Here is a 17,832-nt window from a genome sequence, read left to right as displayed (position 1 = left end):
TGATAATTTACATGGGGACATGAGTGGTAGTGCTTAGAATCACAATTTTTAAATTGCAGTTCTACTCCAAAAGGTGACTATTTAAAAAAAAAATTGTTCCTTTTACCTCAGTAGAAGAGTTGTAGCTGCGTTCTTTAGTGACTAAATATTTTTAGTACCTTTTTCTTTTACCCCTGTTAGCATTGCAGAGCCAGCACAGAGTGAATGCTGTTCTGCTCAGTGAATCATCAACAGAACTGATAGCTAATTTCTCACTATAAAGTCAGATTTTTCCCTCAGTTACATCTAAGGCAATCCCACTGAAAACAATGGGCTTGCATGGGTATGTAATAAAGCAGAAATGGGACGGCTGAATATTTGTCATTGCCGTGTTAGATGAGTATGGGATGGATAAATTATTTTTTATGTGAAGTCTATGAAGAATTAATCTTGATGTTCAGATTCTAAGTTAAGTTTCAAGGAATTTAAATAAGAAGAAAACAAACATTTTTGTAAACTAAGTAAATGTGATTGAGAAGTCATTGAGAGACAGTGAGCAAAACCCCTGAGTGCTGGTGTAACTATGATCAAAACCAAGGACAGGAATCCTGCAGCAGACCTAGCAGTTGAACCTACTTCTCCTGACTACCAAACTTGGGCTTTAACCACAAGACCATGTTCCCCCTCAGCATGAATATCCAATTTTAAATTTTTGAGCACGGTCAGGGTTATTGTAACAAGAAAAAGTATTACACCTCTACCCCGATATAACGCTGTCCTTGGGAGCCAAAAAATATTACCGTGTTATAAGTTCGTTATATCGGACTTGCTTTGATCTGCCGGAGCACGCAGCCCTGGCCCCCCGGAGCACTGCTTTACCGTGTTATATCTGAATTTGTGTTATATCAGGTCACGTTATATCGGGGTAGAGGTGCACTAACAAAAATTGTTTCTGTTCACTACAACAGTATAGCTTTAATAATTATTTAATTTGTATTTACTATCATCATCCCATTAAGTACTGATGAAGCAGTTTTAAAAGATGCAATTAATCATTAGGTAGAAACTGAAAAATAATTTTTTCAAGAATATTTTAGCTAAAACTTAACAATAAAAATAAATTTTGGGGTGAGCCTGATAGGAGAAAACATACATGCTGTATCCAATAAGAAATGTTTGATTTGAATCTAATATTTTTCTTCATCTTGATGTTTCACTCTGTAGAATGCAGCTCGTATTGTTCGAGCCCTTTTTGAAGTTGCTCTTAGGAAACGATGGCCTGCAATGACATACCGGCTACTCAACCTCAGCAAAGTCATTGACAAGCGGCTGTGGGGATGGGCCAACCCTTTGCGACAGTTCTCGGTGCTGCCACCATCAGTCCTCACAAAGCTGGAGGAGAAGAATCTCTCTGTAGATAAAATGAAGGACATGAGGAAAGATGAAATAGGTAAAAAAAACATAATGAGCAATGTTCTATTTAAACATTGGGCTCTGTATTCTCCTCTTTACATTGAGTAGGAACTTGCTATTAATCCCATTGATTTTTGACAGTTGACAAATCAGGTCCTTCATTACTTGCAACCTGAATACTGTTTATGTGAAAAAGAATGAAAGTAGGGAATTATAACAAAGGACGCCACCAATAAGTGGTTCATGCCTCCTTCTGAATGATCAAATTCATTTTCATTTAAACCTGAGGAGTTCATTGCCACAAGGTTATCATTCCAGCCAAGAGCTTAGTGGAGTTTAATAAAGGTTTTGATATATATCAGTAATGAGGACATCCACAATTACATTTATAGGAATAAAAACAATATTAGAAGGTGAATATAAACACTTATGCATTAGCTAGCCACCAACTGATGGGGTCGAGGGAGAGAGTTAAGAAGAAATCTTTATTTTGAATACTTTTTAACTTGTTGCTCTTACTTTGGAGGGATATTTTAGATACTGGACTTCAGTCTGCATTTTCAGGCCTCTGGTCCAAGGTGATACTTTACACAGCATTTTTGTTATACAATAAACAGGGTTGGGCCACCTTCAACTCTGTCTATTACAAAAAAGTAGACTGGAATTTTCAAATAGTTCCCAAACGTACAGTGAAAATAGACGTTCAGCATCTTTTCAATCTTGAACTGGCTTAACTCAACAACCAGAGATGACCTGCATACCTGACTTGGCAGCAATCTGCAAGTGTTCAGATCACTTCCAAGATAAGGCTCCAATCCCACAAATACTTACGGCACTTGACTCATGTGAGTAGTCCCAAAGTTAAGCACCATACATAAGTGTATGCAAGATATGAACCTATGTTTTTATTTTCAAAGTTAAATCAGGTGCTTAAAAGAAATCTCCAGAGGTTTTGCATCGTCACTAATTATACTATCTATGTATGTGTGTGTATTCTGTGGCTTTTCAGATTGGCATCTGTACCTTATGTATTATAATAAATCAATTTGTACTTTCACAGTATTACGTCAAAGCTTAATACTAGTATAATATGGTAGTGAATGGCCCTGCGCCTTTTTTTTTTTTTAAAGAAAACTGCCCTATGATTTTTCTGGAACATATAGGATGTTGGATTAAAAGACATGGAAAGAGTTTCACTCCCCTCAATTTCAGTGTGAATGCCACTTACCATTGAATCCTGAATTTAGATATGTTTCTACATGTATATAGAATATGCATAGTTATATTTTAAATGAACTACTTTTTGTGGGTAAGCAGATGGAGTCTAGTATTTGACCATGGAAATAGATTATTAGTGATTAGATACTATCATAATGGGTATCCGATAGCCCTATAAATGCAAAGTGGATCCCTGAGAGCTGTTACTTGTTTAATGTCCTTCTCCCTATCTGCTTTTTTTCTGTCTGTCTCCCTTCCTCCCTCCCTCCAAGACACTGGAGAGAGAGGGAAAGTGTTTGCTGGCCTGCCAGCCATCCTTTTTCTTAATTTAGAATTCAGTGCCACATTGAAATATGGAAAGAGCATTTTCAGGCTGGTAGCTTGTTTTCAGCACCTCTCCCTATTAGTTTCAGTATGAGCCCCCACACCCCTTCTAAGTAGCAAGATGACTTGAAATAAAAAAGAGAGGAGTTGGCTGGCAGGGAACCCTTCCAGCATTCCTATTCTAATGGGAGATAAAGAAAGACTTCAGATAGGTGTCAGCTCTCAATTTGAAGGCACCTAGAGGATAATAGGGTAATAAGAGAGAGCCAGCATAGATTTGTCAAGAACAAATCATGACAATCCAACCTTATTTCCTGTGACAGGATTATTAGGAGGAAACTGTAGACGTGATGGATTTTGATGCAAACTAAGGAAATGTGGTCTAGATGAAATTACTTCAAGTTGGATGCACAACTGGTTGAAAGACCATATTCAAAGAATAGTTTTCTATGGTTCACTGTCAAACTAGGTGAATGTATCTAGTGGGATCCTGCAGGGGTCTTGTCTGGGTCCAGTACTATTCAATGTTTTCATTAATGCCCATATTTAGTCTTGAGAAAAGAAAATTAATGAGGACCTGATAAGCCCTCAAATATGTTAGGATCTGCTATAAAGAGGACAGTGATCAATTTTTCTTTAAGTCCACTGCAGGTAGGAAAGGTAAGAAGTAATAGAGTCAAGGGAGATTTAGGTTAGATAATAGGAAAAACTTTCCAACTATAAGGGTAGTTAAGTACTGGTGCAGGTTTCAAAGGGAGATAATGGAATTGCCATAATTGGGCTTTTTAAGAATAGGATAGATAAACTCCTGTCAGTGTGGTCTAGATTTACTTGATCCTGCTTCATTGCAGGGGTCTGGACTTAATGAACTTTTGAGGTCCTTTTTAGCCCTACATTTCTATGATTCTGCCAAAAAATTAAACAAAAACAAGTTCATTTAAAAAAACCAAAAAGCCTTCACATTGAAACAAAAGAGATAATGAAAATTAGGTGTCTTCCCCTGGAAATTGACGGGAAGATTTTTTTTATAGTTCAGTTTTCTCTGAAAAAGTATATTAAGTCTTTGTGGAATCAAGTAAGTTTTATACTTCTTTTAGTTAAAAATGCCTGTTTTTAAGCAGCCAATTCCTTGGGTTAGAGAATTGTATGATTCTGACATTTTCAGAAGTCACAGATATTTCTTTTAACATTCTCTTGATGTAACTCTAAAATACACCACCACCAGAGCAGGCATGTGCAGGCAGATCCCTGTACAGACCCACATAGGGTCTTCACACAGGCTCAAGGGTTCACCCACATGCATCACATTGTAGAATTGATCTGCCTGCATAGACTTATTGAGCTAACTGAACCGTAGGAACACCAATATTTTATATGCCTTCGGAAGTTTTGCTTTTGCCTGTAAAAAATAGTGACATTATTAGTAGAATAAGGGCATTCCTGGACTGGAGAAGTTGCACCCATTTAAAGAAACTGATTTTAAATCAATCTAGTTAAAAAGGTGCATACTCTTAATGTAGATGCGCTTAATTTACAGATGTAAGCTAACTGATTTAAGCAAGGGTTAAACCTGCATGTGTCTACATGAGGAGTTTGCCTTGCTTTAACTAGATCAATTTTAAATTGAGTAAGGCCTAGTCTACATGATAACGTTATACAGTTTTAAGTAAATCCATTTACATACCGCTTTAGTTAAATCAGTGCAAGATATCCATGCATAGATATCCATGCATAGATATCAGTTTTAAGTGTCTCATATCGATGCAAATTACGTAGTCAAGAATCAACTTAAACAAAATCATATCACCTCATGAGTTAGTATTTAGGTGTATAGAAGAGACTATATGTTTTTCTAAGTAGCAGGTCAAAAAGTCATTAGAAGAAAAAGGAAACTGCCTTGAAATAGTAGCTTATTCAGCATGAATTCTTAATAGTTATTTTGACCCATTGGTAAAAGCTAGCAGAGGAGTTAATAATGTCTTTTTCTGAGTTGTAAATTTGCTAATTCAAATGAAGTATTACAAAATATTCCAACATACCAGGTCAAGAGAGTCATTTACACACCAAACAACAAAACAAGCAAGCAATAACATCCCTCTCTAAAACCCTATTTAAAAGTCTGATTTGTATTATTTTTCCTGTAAATGCACATTTGTTTCACCTGGTGTTTTCTTTGCAGGTCACATGCTGCGTCATGTGCATATTGGGTTAAAGGTCAAACAGTGTGTCCATCAAATTCCCTCCATTACAATGGAAGCAGCTATTCAGCCAATTACACGTACTGTACTCCGTGTTAGGCTGAACATCACTCCTGACTTCAAGTGGAACGATCAGGTAAAAATTAAGAAGGGACTGAGGAAAAGCACTCTTCCAGCTTTCAGTAATTAAGGTGAAGATTATCGTGAGAATTTAGCTATTTGGATAATGTAAAAAGGTGATTTTAACTATTTATAAAGACAATGTGATCTACAGAGATGCATTAATTTTGCGGTGCCTATGGAAGACTATTTCTAAAGAAAGTATCCTTTTTTCATTCAAGTTAATTTAAATAAGACTGCACTCTTTCGTAACTTCATAAAAAATTGTTTAGAGAACAGATGTTAATAGTGGGAAAAAATGTACTTTTACATTTGTAAACTGCTCCAATGTATAAGGACTTGTCTACACAGGAAAATTATATTGCTATAACCTGAAGCTTGTATTCACAGGCAATCTAACAAGGTGAGAATTTAAACTAATATTGTTATACCTGTATGATTCCCCCATTCACCACCATCGCCCCCAAAGTGGACACTTTTATTCCATTTAGCTTATGTCACTTGGGAAGGAGTTTAAGCTAAACCAAAAAAAAACAGCCTTACAATGGAATAAGAGTGCCCACATGGAGCCGTTATATGGGCATACGTTAAAACTCTTCCATGTAGATAAGGCCTTGGGCACAAACAGGCTTTTTTTCTCTGTTAGGAACATATCTCTTATTCTCTTCCACTTTTAGGAGATCGGAGAGGTTGTACTTCTGAAAACTAGCAATTAAATACCTGTTCTTGGATTAAGGTTCGGGTTCTAAAACTCCATTTTCAAAGCCTACCCCTTTTTTAAGCAAAAAAGTGCACGTATCAAATTGATCTTGCCCACAAAGTGAATGTAATAGACTTTTGTTCTAAAAATAGATTTACATCCTTTTTAAAAAATTGTTTTCCCTGGTCATAAGGGCTTTTCGTTTTTCTTTTGGAAAGCTTTTCTGTCTTAGATTGTGAATAGAAGGAGTGGTGATCAAAATACATGCAGTTTCTTTCTAATCACTTCCTTGACTGATTATAAAAAATATCTTTGAATGAACTCCTAACCTAATCTTGCACCAACTAATTTTGGTGACTTAATTTTGTACATGTACTGTTTTATATTACAAAAGGAGATAATTTGAAAAATTTAGTTGAGTCTCTATCTTGCATCAGTATTACCAATACAAAGTTCAGTGCTGATGAGCTAATATATTATCAACGACAAAACAGTTTAACACTTGTTCTTTAACTAGAATCCATTTACAGCAGTGCCTTCCCAAGGCAAACCATAAAGTATACCAAAGAGGTCTGTACTTGGAAAGAGGAAGCATTGGGGAAAATAGATTTTTGCCCAGGCTTATTGCTGTGACCTTTGACACAGCATGGTCTTAATGGTTGCTTTGGAAACATTACAAACGTGTCAGTTTGTACTATGGAGCTCTTAAAATGTGAATACATATATTTGTATTAATCAAATCCTGAAAATATTACTGCCTTTTTTGCTTTGCTCTGACTCTGTTTGTATCCAGTGAGATTATTATTAATTATGAAAGAATCTTTATTATAGTAAATAACTACAATGATTTTTCATTAAAAATTAATCATTATCATTTTAAATTTAGCAGTTGACAAACTATTAAAGAATTGCTTTCCCTTCAGCATGCTACTATTATGCTGGTAAGCTGCCCAGAAGACGACAGTGGCAGCTGTGGTCAGCACAAAAACTGACTGCAAGGGAAGCCCACCCGTAATAAGACTAGAAATGCACCAGCAAAATCAGAATTGTAAAAATCCAAGTACTTAATTGAAATGCCTAGCCTAGCTAAACATTTCTAGTGCATGCACCATGACAGCATGTAGGTGCCAAATAAAACAAAATAATACAAAACTGGAATTGATGTGATTTGATCGTATTTCTGGGATTGTTCTAGAGGGTAGGTGAAGAAACAATCTTGCTGTTCATTTTGTACTTTACTTTATTGGGGGGAAGCCTGTGCAAAGGAAATGTTTTATATTGTGTTCTAGAAAAGGTGAGACATGAGTTTGGTCTTATCTTTAATTACAGCAATTTCCAAAGTTAAGAGCCCTTTAGTTCAGCTAAAGTCTATGAGCCAGATCCTTGGCTATGAAATTTTCCCTTTACCCTACTCCAGCAGAGCAAGGGACCTTGAAAAGCTGCCCTAATAGGGCAGGTGAGCATTCCTCCATTGTGAAGGAATGGAAGGGTAATGCAAAGCCACACAAGGAGTATGGGAATCCCTGGGTGTTGTGGCACATGACTTAAGCCAGTGCTACAGAATATGGCTGTGGACAGGGCCGGCTCCAGGCAGCAGCTTAGCAAGCAGGTGCTTGGGGCGGCCACTCTGGAGAGGGGCGGCATGTCCAGGTATTCGGCAGCAATCGGCGGAGGGTCCCTCGCTCCCGCTCAGAGCGAAGGACCTCCCGCTGAATTGCCACAGATCGCGATCGCGGCTTTTTTTTTTTTTTTTTTTTTTTGCTGCTTGGGGCGGCAAAACCCCTGGAGCTGGCCCTGGCTGTGGAGTAGGGTGTGCCCAGAGCACTGTTACACTCTAGCAATCCCCAGTGGTCTCTAGGGGTTGTTACTGCCAGCACTAGTTAAAGCAGCCTTGAGTCACCTCTGCCCCTCTTACACTATGGCTGGACAGCTGGAGCAGTGGCTGCTGGCCAGGAGCCCAGCTCTGAAGGCAGAGCCACTGCCAGCATCAGCGCAGATGTGAGGATGGCATGGTATGGTATTGACACCCATACTTCTTTGGTGCTGCTGCAGGCTGACCCCTCAGTTAGCAGCCGCCATTCTCCGGCCACCCAGATCTGATCGCAGCAGCGCAGAAGTAAGGGTGGCATGATATAGTATTGCCACCCTTACTTCTCTGCTGCTGCTGGCAAAGCGCCGCCTTCAGAGCTGGCGCCCAGCCAACAGCTGCCGCTCTCCGGCTGCCCAGTTCTGAAAGCAGCACAGAAGTAAGATGCCAATCCCTTGCCCAGGGAATGGAAAATTCCTTCCTGACCCAAAATATGGCAGTTGGATAAACTTAATGCATAGCTGTGAAGACTCCCAGAGCCCTAACTCTCAACACGATAAAGTGGCAAGACCAGATGCATACTACAAGCCAAATGGGAGGATGGGAAAAAGAATTGCTCCCTGATGCCAAAACATGGAAATTATCCCTGGCCAGGTATCAAGCCCTGTTAATACTCTTTCCTCCCACCCAATCCAGAACCAGTTACTGATGGCTTATCAATACACCATCTAATGCAAGGCCCAAAGATGTTGGTAGTCATAGATGTTCTTGCCTGAAAGATTAGTGAGGTTCAATAAAAACAATTTCTACTGTAGAAGCCTGCATGGAATTTGGAGGGAGGATCACAAGTTGCAGGAGGAAAGAGTTTTTGGAAAAGTCTGGGTGCACATGGCTTGAATGCTAGCTGCAGTTGCAGAACCTGAAAATAGTTCTCTTAATCAAAAGACAAGTTAGTTTTAGAAACATGGAGTCCTCTTATGTTATTAACCAGTATTTGGTATTTGAAATACCCACAGAGACAGATCGTTCACTCCTGATTATATAATATATAATGTATCAAACCGGTACAATTATAGATGACTAATTTCAGATGGAAGAGTTTCATCAAAAGTTATACATTGCTCCCCTGATTTTGTCATATTTTCTTTGTAAAAAATAAACCCACATCTTACTGAAATATATCCCCAAATATCTGGTGTATTCGGAGAGGTCTATGGGGTACTTGTAACGAGGGAACCTTTTCCCTTCTTTTAGGTGCATGGCACAGTTGGAGAGCCTTGGTGGATCTGGGTGGAAGACCCCACTAATGATCACATTTATCATTCAGAGTACTTCGTCATTCAAAAAAAGCAGGTAACTGTGTCCTTATGCAGAATTTCAAAGCATGTAAGAAAAAAAAGCTGGCAGATAGTTTGGGAATAATTATTATAAACCTCTGTGTTGTCCCAAACCTGAAATATATACAATAACATCGCCAAATTCTCAAAATCCGTTGTCTGCCTTTCAGTTCTTAGCATCTGCTAAAATTGATCTTTGACGTGGGTGTTCACTAATATTGTTACAAAAATAAAATCCATTAAAGGATTTGCCTCTTTCTCTGGCAGACAGTTACTTGCAGATGAAAAATCAAATCTATAATGCTTGTTTTTATTAGGATTGTAAATACACGTTACTCACTGCTCTTCCATCCCAACAAATAAATAAAATAACGTAATGACCAAGAGCCTTATCCTGTCCCTTTTGAAGCTAATGGAAGCAGAATCTTCTCCTGAAGTTGAAAAGGGAGAGATCATCTACCTGTTATCTATGCTTTCTACACACATACATGAACATACTGTACTTCATGTTGTGCATGTACTTCATTTCCTTGTGTTGCCTGTGCTTGTGAGAGTATGGCAAGCTGTTTTAGCTGTTCTAAAATGATTCTCTATTCTTTGTTTACATCAGGTCATTGCTAAAGAAGCTCAGCAGCTGGTGTTCACAATCCCTATTTTTGAACCTTTGCCTTCCCAATATTACATTCGAGCTGTATCTGATAGATGGTTAGGAGCAGAGGCTGTTTGTATCATAAATTTTCAGCATCTGATTCTACCAGAGAGACATCCACCTCACACAGGTAACATTATAACTAGAAACCTTATTGTTTTGTTTCCTTAAAGATTTGTTTCAATTGGTCTTGTTAATACAGTTTTTCATTATTTCTGTGCAATAATAGAAATCCAACTCTTTTAGTTTTACTGAAAAAAGTGTGTGTAGGGAAGGGCTCATTTTTTGTCATGCATTTGTTTGTATTTTTGAGGCTAACAACCCTATCACTAACTTTAAATATGTTTGTCTTCACTATCAAGAAGCTTAATTCTTCTTAACATATTCCTGTTTTTTAGTCACTCCATGCTCTATTTAGTCACTCCATGCTCAACATCAAGAGCAGGAGAAGTATTATTTTATCATACAAAATAAGCCAAATTGTGCATTCTCATTTTTCTTAAATTGAGATTATATTTTCCATATGAGACTGCAAAATTATAATCGTATGTCTTAATGTTTCTCTAAAATTAAGTGTATTTTATGGATCCCCATTCCTCTAACATTTGGCAGAGGAGAGCAGTTTATGCTGAACTTCTTTATAAACTAATTTCATTGGCCATACTATGCCTGTCTCAAGGTTTATTTATAGGCCCACCTGTTCACTCAGCCAACAGTTCCTTTTTTCCTTGACTGTCTGTGGAGCGGAGCTATCTGTTGCTTTAAATACTGGCTTGTCAGTTCTTCTGTTTTATTTCACATCATAGATAATGGTTTTAAATGGTAGCTCAAACTTTCATACAAGGCTTAAGAAATATTTGGTAAAGTATTGGGTTATTTATTTTTCAATTTTTCTTGTGCTCCTTTAGTACAGTAGAGCTCTGAAATATTTTAGCATCATCAAAAGATGATCATTATTGTATTGATGCATATTTTCCGGTAATATGGTCTCATCAGACTTATTATATAGTCACACTGATGAGTCCCTCATATACGCTGTGTTCATTCCATGGCTACATCTACATTTACGGCGATATGTAGAGTACAAGTACCGCACACCCTAGCATGGGTATAAATAGCAGTGTACATAGTGAGGCCCTGCTTAGTGAGTAAAGAAAAGACACGCCTGAACCTTAGGATATATATCCTACACAGATGTCTACATGCCCAAGGAGTACTTTTCACATCTACCGTACTATTTTTAGCAGTGTAGTGTCCCACTGCCTTCCTGCTGCCAGAGTCTTTCCCACCGCAGGGAAAGCTCCAGCAGAGTGGAAAGGCTCTAGCAGGAGGAAGGTCCTCACTGCCAGTCTTTCCTTGCCACAGGGAGTTGCCTCAGCTTTTCCCCACTGCCTCTCCACTGCCAGAGCCTTTCACACCGCATTTCGCTACATACCGCAGTGTGGATGCCAGCCTACTTTTCGCTGCAGCATGTAGCTACGCATACCCTACATGCCACCACAAGTGTAGACAAGGCATATAACCAATTATCTTAATCTTAGTGAATGATTCATACTAAAGTGGATGTAATTTCAAACTCCAGAGAGGACAGGGACCTGAATATAAGCATAAGTATTCTATATAATATGATTTATTTTGGAAAAATGAAAGGTTAATATCTCCAAGGGAAATTAATTTAAAACACAATGGGGAAGAGTAAGCTGAAAAACAGTATTACTGAAAGAAACTTAATGTATGTCTATACAGCAGTGTAAGCTTCGGGTTAGTGTGACTCGAGTCAACTGACCCATGTAAAGAAACTCTGGGCTTGAGCATCTGCATTGCATTTTAACCCTAGGTTAAGGATTTTCTGACCCATGATCAAAGCTAGGGCTCTGGCATCCATACTGCAGTGCACAGACCTGAGTCAAAGTAACCCTATCTCAGAGTGCATAGCGCCCCGCTCCTATGTTGACACTGTAGCCCTCTGAATGTGTTGCACTGTGGGAAAACTCTACTGCCCACCTTGTCTCCTGTGACAGTGCGATTGGTGGGACTTGGGTGCCCATAAGGAGCACATGATACATAAACTGCATAATTAGCTTATTTGGTGACTGTCTCAGTAGAATGACAGTTTGAGAAGGCTTTAAACTGAACTACTATCTAATCTGTGCATCAGGCTCTCCACCTCTCAGATAAGTCACCCTGGCAGGAAAATGCCCAGGTGGACCTGTTCTGAGGCTAATTAGAACATCAGTCTCCAGGGCTGTCAAACCAGTAAAATTAAACTTGGCAATTCTTAATTTTTGAAATGGGCTGTTCAATAAAGATGTTTTTTGTTTGTTTGTTTATTTATTTTTGTCTGTCTGTTTTGAGTTTGACATAAAATGTAGGTTTCAGCAGAAAAACACACCAGCCTGGCTGCTGCCATCTGTCAAGTGGTGAAGTGCTTCCCCAGGGACTGCGGTGCAGTGTGTTCTAGCACCTCCCAGGGGTCCCCGCAAGGCTGTGGGGAAGTTTTGGGGCTGTCTCCCACTCACTGCACACATACTGTGTGCTGCATGGGTGCTTCTGCACACACAGCCCCAGGGAAAGGGAGGCCCGGGAGCAAGAGACAGAGAGCAGACCGGGATCCCGGCAGGGAGGACGAGTGGCTGGGGTATTGAGGGTTATCCTCTCCCAGCCATGTTGAGCCAGGCGCTCTGCCACTCCGCCCTCCCTGCAGGGCAGCTGCTTAGTCCCTACTCCATTCTCTGGTCCTTGCTCCTGACTCCAACCCCCATCCTCCCTGGGGCTGCATGTGCCACCCCAGTCAGCTCTCTTTGCAAAAGCTTCTTGTTTCGTCTCTATTGAGAACCCTGCAGGCTCTCTGATAATGTGCTTGCCAGACCAGTGTGTAGGGTGACCAGATGTCCCCGTTTTATAGGGACTGTCCTGATTTTTGGGTCTTTTTCTTATATAGGCTCCTATTGCCTCCCACCCCCGTCCCGATTTTTCATATTTGCTGTCTGGACACCCTACCAGTGTGCAGCAGGCAATGGGTTAAAGCTGACTGCAGCTGCTGCTGTTTGCAAAGGGAGGTGTGGCTTCCATTTGGAATAGAGTGCAATTGACTGCACCACAGACTGTCGGTATAGAGAGGACTAAGGAAGCTACCCCAAGGAACTCTGGGATACATCCAAAAGACTTTTGGGACCCGAGTCAAGTTGGTGCCGTGTGCACAAGAAACAGGTCCTGTTTTAACACAGACTCGGACCCTCCAGCCCTTTGGGGGCCCTAGATTCGAGCCTTGGGTTAACACAATTGGTATGTGGATGTAAGCGGGGGGTTAGGCTTGAGCTCAGGCTTATATTGCTGTGTAGACATACCCTGAATAGTGAGAGTGGGCAGTAAATTAGACATGAACTTGTACTGTGATCTTGCAACAAGGGAGGACACTGCAATTCTAGGCTGCGTAAACAAAGACATCACATCTGTGTGTCTCTGTTGTGGTCATATTTTATGTTCAGTTCTAGCCACCTAAATTTGGTGAGAGAAAAATAACAAAAAAGATCAGGAAGTTAGAAGAATTTGAGGAAGAGACAGATTCTGCCCACCTTACTTAAGCTCAGTGTGGGTTAGAAAGGAATAATTATAAATGATTGGGTGCCAAGTAATTTTATGTTAAAATTTCTAAAAATATTTTGTTTAGAGAAGCAAATGGTAGGCCAACTCTTATGAATTGTTTCTCTTACTTCCAACTCAGGAGTGTGACTCCTACTGTTTTAGCTACAGGGGTTTTGTTGCACACCCTGGGTGACACTATGATTGAAATAAAGCAAAATCGCAATTATTAACCATGATTATTTTATTAGTAAAGAGGAAAAAATAAACATCAGCACAACACAAATGTCAGAACACAAAGTTATTTGCTGTCATCTTTCTATTGACATGCTGTTGAAGATTGGCTTAGATGACACCTTCAGCTTCTGAATATGCAGTCTGACATGAATATACAACATTTCTAATTGCCTTTGCATTACTGATGGGAAAATCCCAAATAACCTCTTAAAGTTAACTTTTTTCTTTTTATTCAGTTCTTTTTCTGAAATATTCCTTCAATTTTATTAGAGTTCAACAGGACATGAAATTCTGTTTTCAAAAAGTCCAAAGAGTCCTATTCTTTATATACAAGCTTTCACTTTTTTAAAAGTCTTTTAAAATTAAATCATTCTTAAAGAGAGTCTTTAGCTTAAAGAGTTATTAAAGAAGTTATTGAATCTACATGACAATTTTAGGAAAGATTAATCTTCTTGTCTTCCAGAGTTGGGTTGTGGGAATTTCTGGAGCACTGCCAGTAATTAATTAGTTTCCCACAAATATAAATATTTTATACTTAAATAACTTCTTATTTTAGTAATTAGTTTAGCAAGGGTATGAGATTCCATATTGGTGCGTAAAGCATTTTATCATTTACATAGCAATGATATTAGGAGCTTTACATTTAGCTAACATATTTGCAAATATGCATTTCACAAAGATGTTTGCCATTTCAACACTTACAAAATAAATAAAAGGTTTTTAATATTTCCAGCTGCACATGTTTTTCCTATAGGCTTTAAGTTTTTAGAGTAATTTATAAAATTCATTTCAACAAGGATATTTCTAGACTTCTTTGTGTGGGTTTACTCAGAATTTTTCTTGGAAGGATGAAAAATCCCATGCTTACCTCTAGATTTACTGTTCTGATAACACAGCCCTACATTCCTTTTTTCACAACGGGGTCTTATCCTAAAACATGAATGTTTTACATGGTTTGTTTTCTTGAGATAAGGATTACGTATGTACGAAACTGGTATCTTATACAAAAGGAGAAGTCCTAGTCTAGATAAGACACTCTCTTAGGAGTTTGTCTGTTGACCACAGCTCCTTAGAGTTACAAACTGTTTATTATAGCAGTTAAATGTCTATTAAATAGCTTGTACAAAAGTACAAATTTCAATAACCAATGCATCTTTTAAACGTCACAAAATAATATAATAAAAAGTTAAAGCAAAGTAAAGTTTAAAATGCAGTTTTTTAAAAAACTCTTTGAGGTAATAAACATGGTTTTATGGCTAAGGAGGGATTATCTTCTTTACATTGGCTTGTCCTTTGGTCTCAGAAGCCTCCTAGAATTTCTCTGATTAGCCTGAACATTTGTCACATAATCAGCTAAACATAATGTATTTAGTTATGTTTTCAAGCATTCTGGCTATAACATACTTCTCGTTATATCTTAATATTCAGTAGAGATACAGAGAAGTTTGTAATTACCTAATATCAAAAGAAAATAATAGTTTTATTAATACCATTTTGTATCAATATTGAGGTCTGTCCATTACATCAGTAATACCTTATCAGTTCCCATTGGAAAAGATGGGCGTATTCATCAAATAAGGTACTACTTGATTGGGGTAAGAATCTATCTCTTAATCTTGCCTCATATATTCCAAAATTGCACTGACATATTGAATAGTACCTTTCTGTTTGAATTGTCCAATTGAAAGATATGGAAGTATTCACAAAGTAAAGTTCTACTGGGTGTGAATAAGAGTGTCAGATTGTGGCTCAGAAAGTTAAATGTGGCAAGGAAGTGATTACAGGGGGGCGAGATAATATTTTACCTACTGATGAGAAGTTCAGAAACCAAGGAAGTAAACAATTATTTAGAGAGATGCTATACAAAGGGATTTAGCTATGAATAATGAAATGAAATTAAACAGAAAATTGAAGATGTACTGATAAGAGTTGTCAGGTGGTGAAATGGTAACCCTAAGGAAGCAGTGGAACTCCCATTGCTTAGGACATGAAAACTAGACTTGACAAAACATCAGTAAATGTGCAACAATCCTATGTTGCCATGAAAAGGGCAACCTTATGTCTTTTCTAATTCTGACTTATGAGATTCTTTATTTCTGAGGAGACCTTCGGGGGAGATTTACATATGAATGAAATGATTCATCTTCTTGTTACCTTGATCAAAGAAGTTCAGTTGTTTATAACAGAAGTCCAGTCAGTTTCCAGGCATTTATTCTTGAGCATAGAAAGCACGGGAATATGCCTTGGAAACTAGGTTTTCGGTCTTCAGCTTCATCAAAACCTAATTCCCATAAGCAAAGCATAGGTGTAAACAAATTGAGGACATGTAGGCTTGATCACGTTTTTCAGAGGATGCCTTTGGGACTTAAAATATTTTTAGCATTTAGTCTTTCGCAGCTGGAAATTTAACCTGGTTGTAATTTTTTTTAACCAAAAACCCTCCAAAAAACAAATAAATACATTTTAAAAATTGAATTTTTTCTTGAAAAATATCTTGTTGAAAATTGGAAACATTTTGACTAGCTCTACTAAAAGTGTATATATTATAGCAGAGAGATCTCATACAGCATCATGCATCCAATTTCAACCTCAGCATTGGTGATTGAGTCGTGTTTTTTGGCACAGAAGCATGTGTTTGTTTTTTTTCTGGATACTTAAAATGCCTAATACATTCAATGTGCCTGATGTCATTGTAAAGCCCTTCCACTGTAATCACATTTGGCTCATTTAGAAGTCTGTGAAGTGGGAGCATTCAGAAATATTCACTTCCAGTACAGTGTTTTCTTTTGGCATACATAAACTCACATGTGTTTGTGAAGTGTTCAGCTATTGTTATAGTGTACCTGTACTGTCTGGAAAGGCATGTGTAACCTTTTTACCTAATTGACCATAGACTACTATTCAGAAAAAATAGTAAGATATTTACACATCACCGGTTATGGAGCCCTTAGGATTTATGGTAATTGATTTCAATTCCCATCTGGTTCCCACTCAGCAGTGAAGTACGTAGAGGCCCTGTTGAGGGGGGTGGGGGGGGGACCTTTTCTCCTCTCAACAGACCCCAAGAAATTACAGATTTAGTGGGAATGATAAAACAGACATAAGGTATCAGTGAAAAGCATGTTAAGAATATTAGGCATCACAACCTCAGCAGATTTTATGACTCCTATGGCATACCTTAATGTGGGGCACCCTGAAAAGACAATGAGCTCTCCAACCACAAAAAAAACTTCAAAGAAAGCATCTGCATAACAGAATCATTTCAAGTCTCTTTAATTTTGGTAGGAAACTAAATCTAATCTGGTTACATGTATCAGCTTCCAAATTCCAGAATCTCTAATTGTTTGGATAGCGAATATCTCCAAGATATGCCAAGAGTCATATATTGAAGGGATATTTGGGTTTTGTATGTTTATTTATATCTCCTTATCTATCTCTCTATCATTTTAAATAACTATATGTAAAACATATATGTATCCCTCGTTCATATTATTTCATCAGCTGTGGAAGTCCTTAGAGGATCCTTACTGTGCCTCATAAAAAAATAGAGAAATGTGTTCCTTGTAACTGGATTTTAGGGACCGTGGTATCTTCCATAAATCATTTTCACTTATCTTTGTCCTCATAAGAATTGGGATATGTTTTCATTGGTATAGTAGCTTTAGATCTAATTGGGTATTATAATAATAATAATAATAATTTAAAAAAAGCTTTTGATGAACAGATGAATCTATGTAAATTACAGACTTCAAAGCTCACAGAATGCTTAACAGTGGTATCTTGAGGGGAAATGTCAAACAGCAAACCAATTCTTCATTATTTCTCTCTGAAGTCCTTATGATCCCAAATTAGAGCCCCATATAGTGTAAGAAATTACCTATAAAGAGTTCAAAAATAAGTTGTTTCCCATGAAAGCACAAGTTCATACCTAACCTCTGATTATGATATTTTACAAGGCTGCATATTTTGACATGTACTAATGATTACTCCATAATTTTAGAACTACTGGATCTTCAGCCTTTGCCTATCACAGCTTTGGGATATCGAGAGTATGAAGCCCTCTACAAATTCACTCATTTCAACCCTATCCAGACGCAGATATTTCATACGCTCTACCATACAGACTGTAATGTTCTTCTTGGAGCCCCCACAGGCTCTGGAAAGACTGTCGCAGCTGAGTTAGCCATCTTCAGAATTTTCAACAAGTATCCCACATCTAAGGTTTGTGAAATGTGTACTAGAAATATGCAATGTCTGTATACTTCTTT

The 17,832-nt window shown here is 38.1% G+C and overlaps 1 protein-coding gene across 1 annotated transcript in view; it reads left to right on the top strand.

Annotated features, from left to right (window-relative positions):
- The window catches only part of ASCC3 (activating signal cointegrator 1 complex subunit 3), a 492,957-nt gene that overhangs the window by 355,410 nt on the left and 119,715 nt on the right, over nt 1–17,832 (top strand). The window contains exons 21-25 of the mRNA XM_045011487.1: nt 1,204–1,429; nt 5,114–5,268; nt 9,014–9,112; nt 9,707–9,875; nt 17,565–17,785. Coding sequence (XP_044867422.1) covers nt 1,204–1,429; nt 5,114–5,268; nt 9,014–9,112; nt 9,707–9,875; nt 17,565–17,785 — 870 coding nt within the window. The remainder of the gene's footprint in view (nt 1–1,203; nt 1,430–5,113; nt 5,269–9,013; nt 9,113–9,706; nt 9,876–17,564; nt 17,786–17,832) is intronic.

This window comes from Mauremys mutica, chromosome 3, assembly GCF_020497125.1.
Source record: "Mauremys mutica isolate MM-2020 ecotype Southern chromosome 3, ASM2049712v1, whole genome shotgun sequence".
NCBI classification, from domain to species: Eukaryota; Metazoa; Chordata; order Testudines; family Geoemydidae; genus Mauremys; species Mauremys mutica.
The sequence above is the reverse complement of the archived record's forward strand: the minus strand, read 5'-3'. Positions and strand labels throughout refer to the sequence as shown.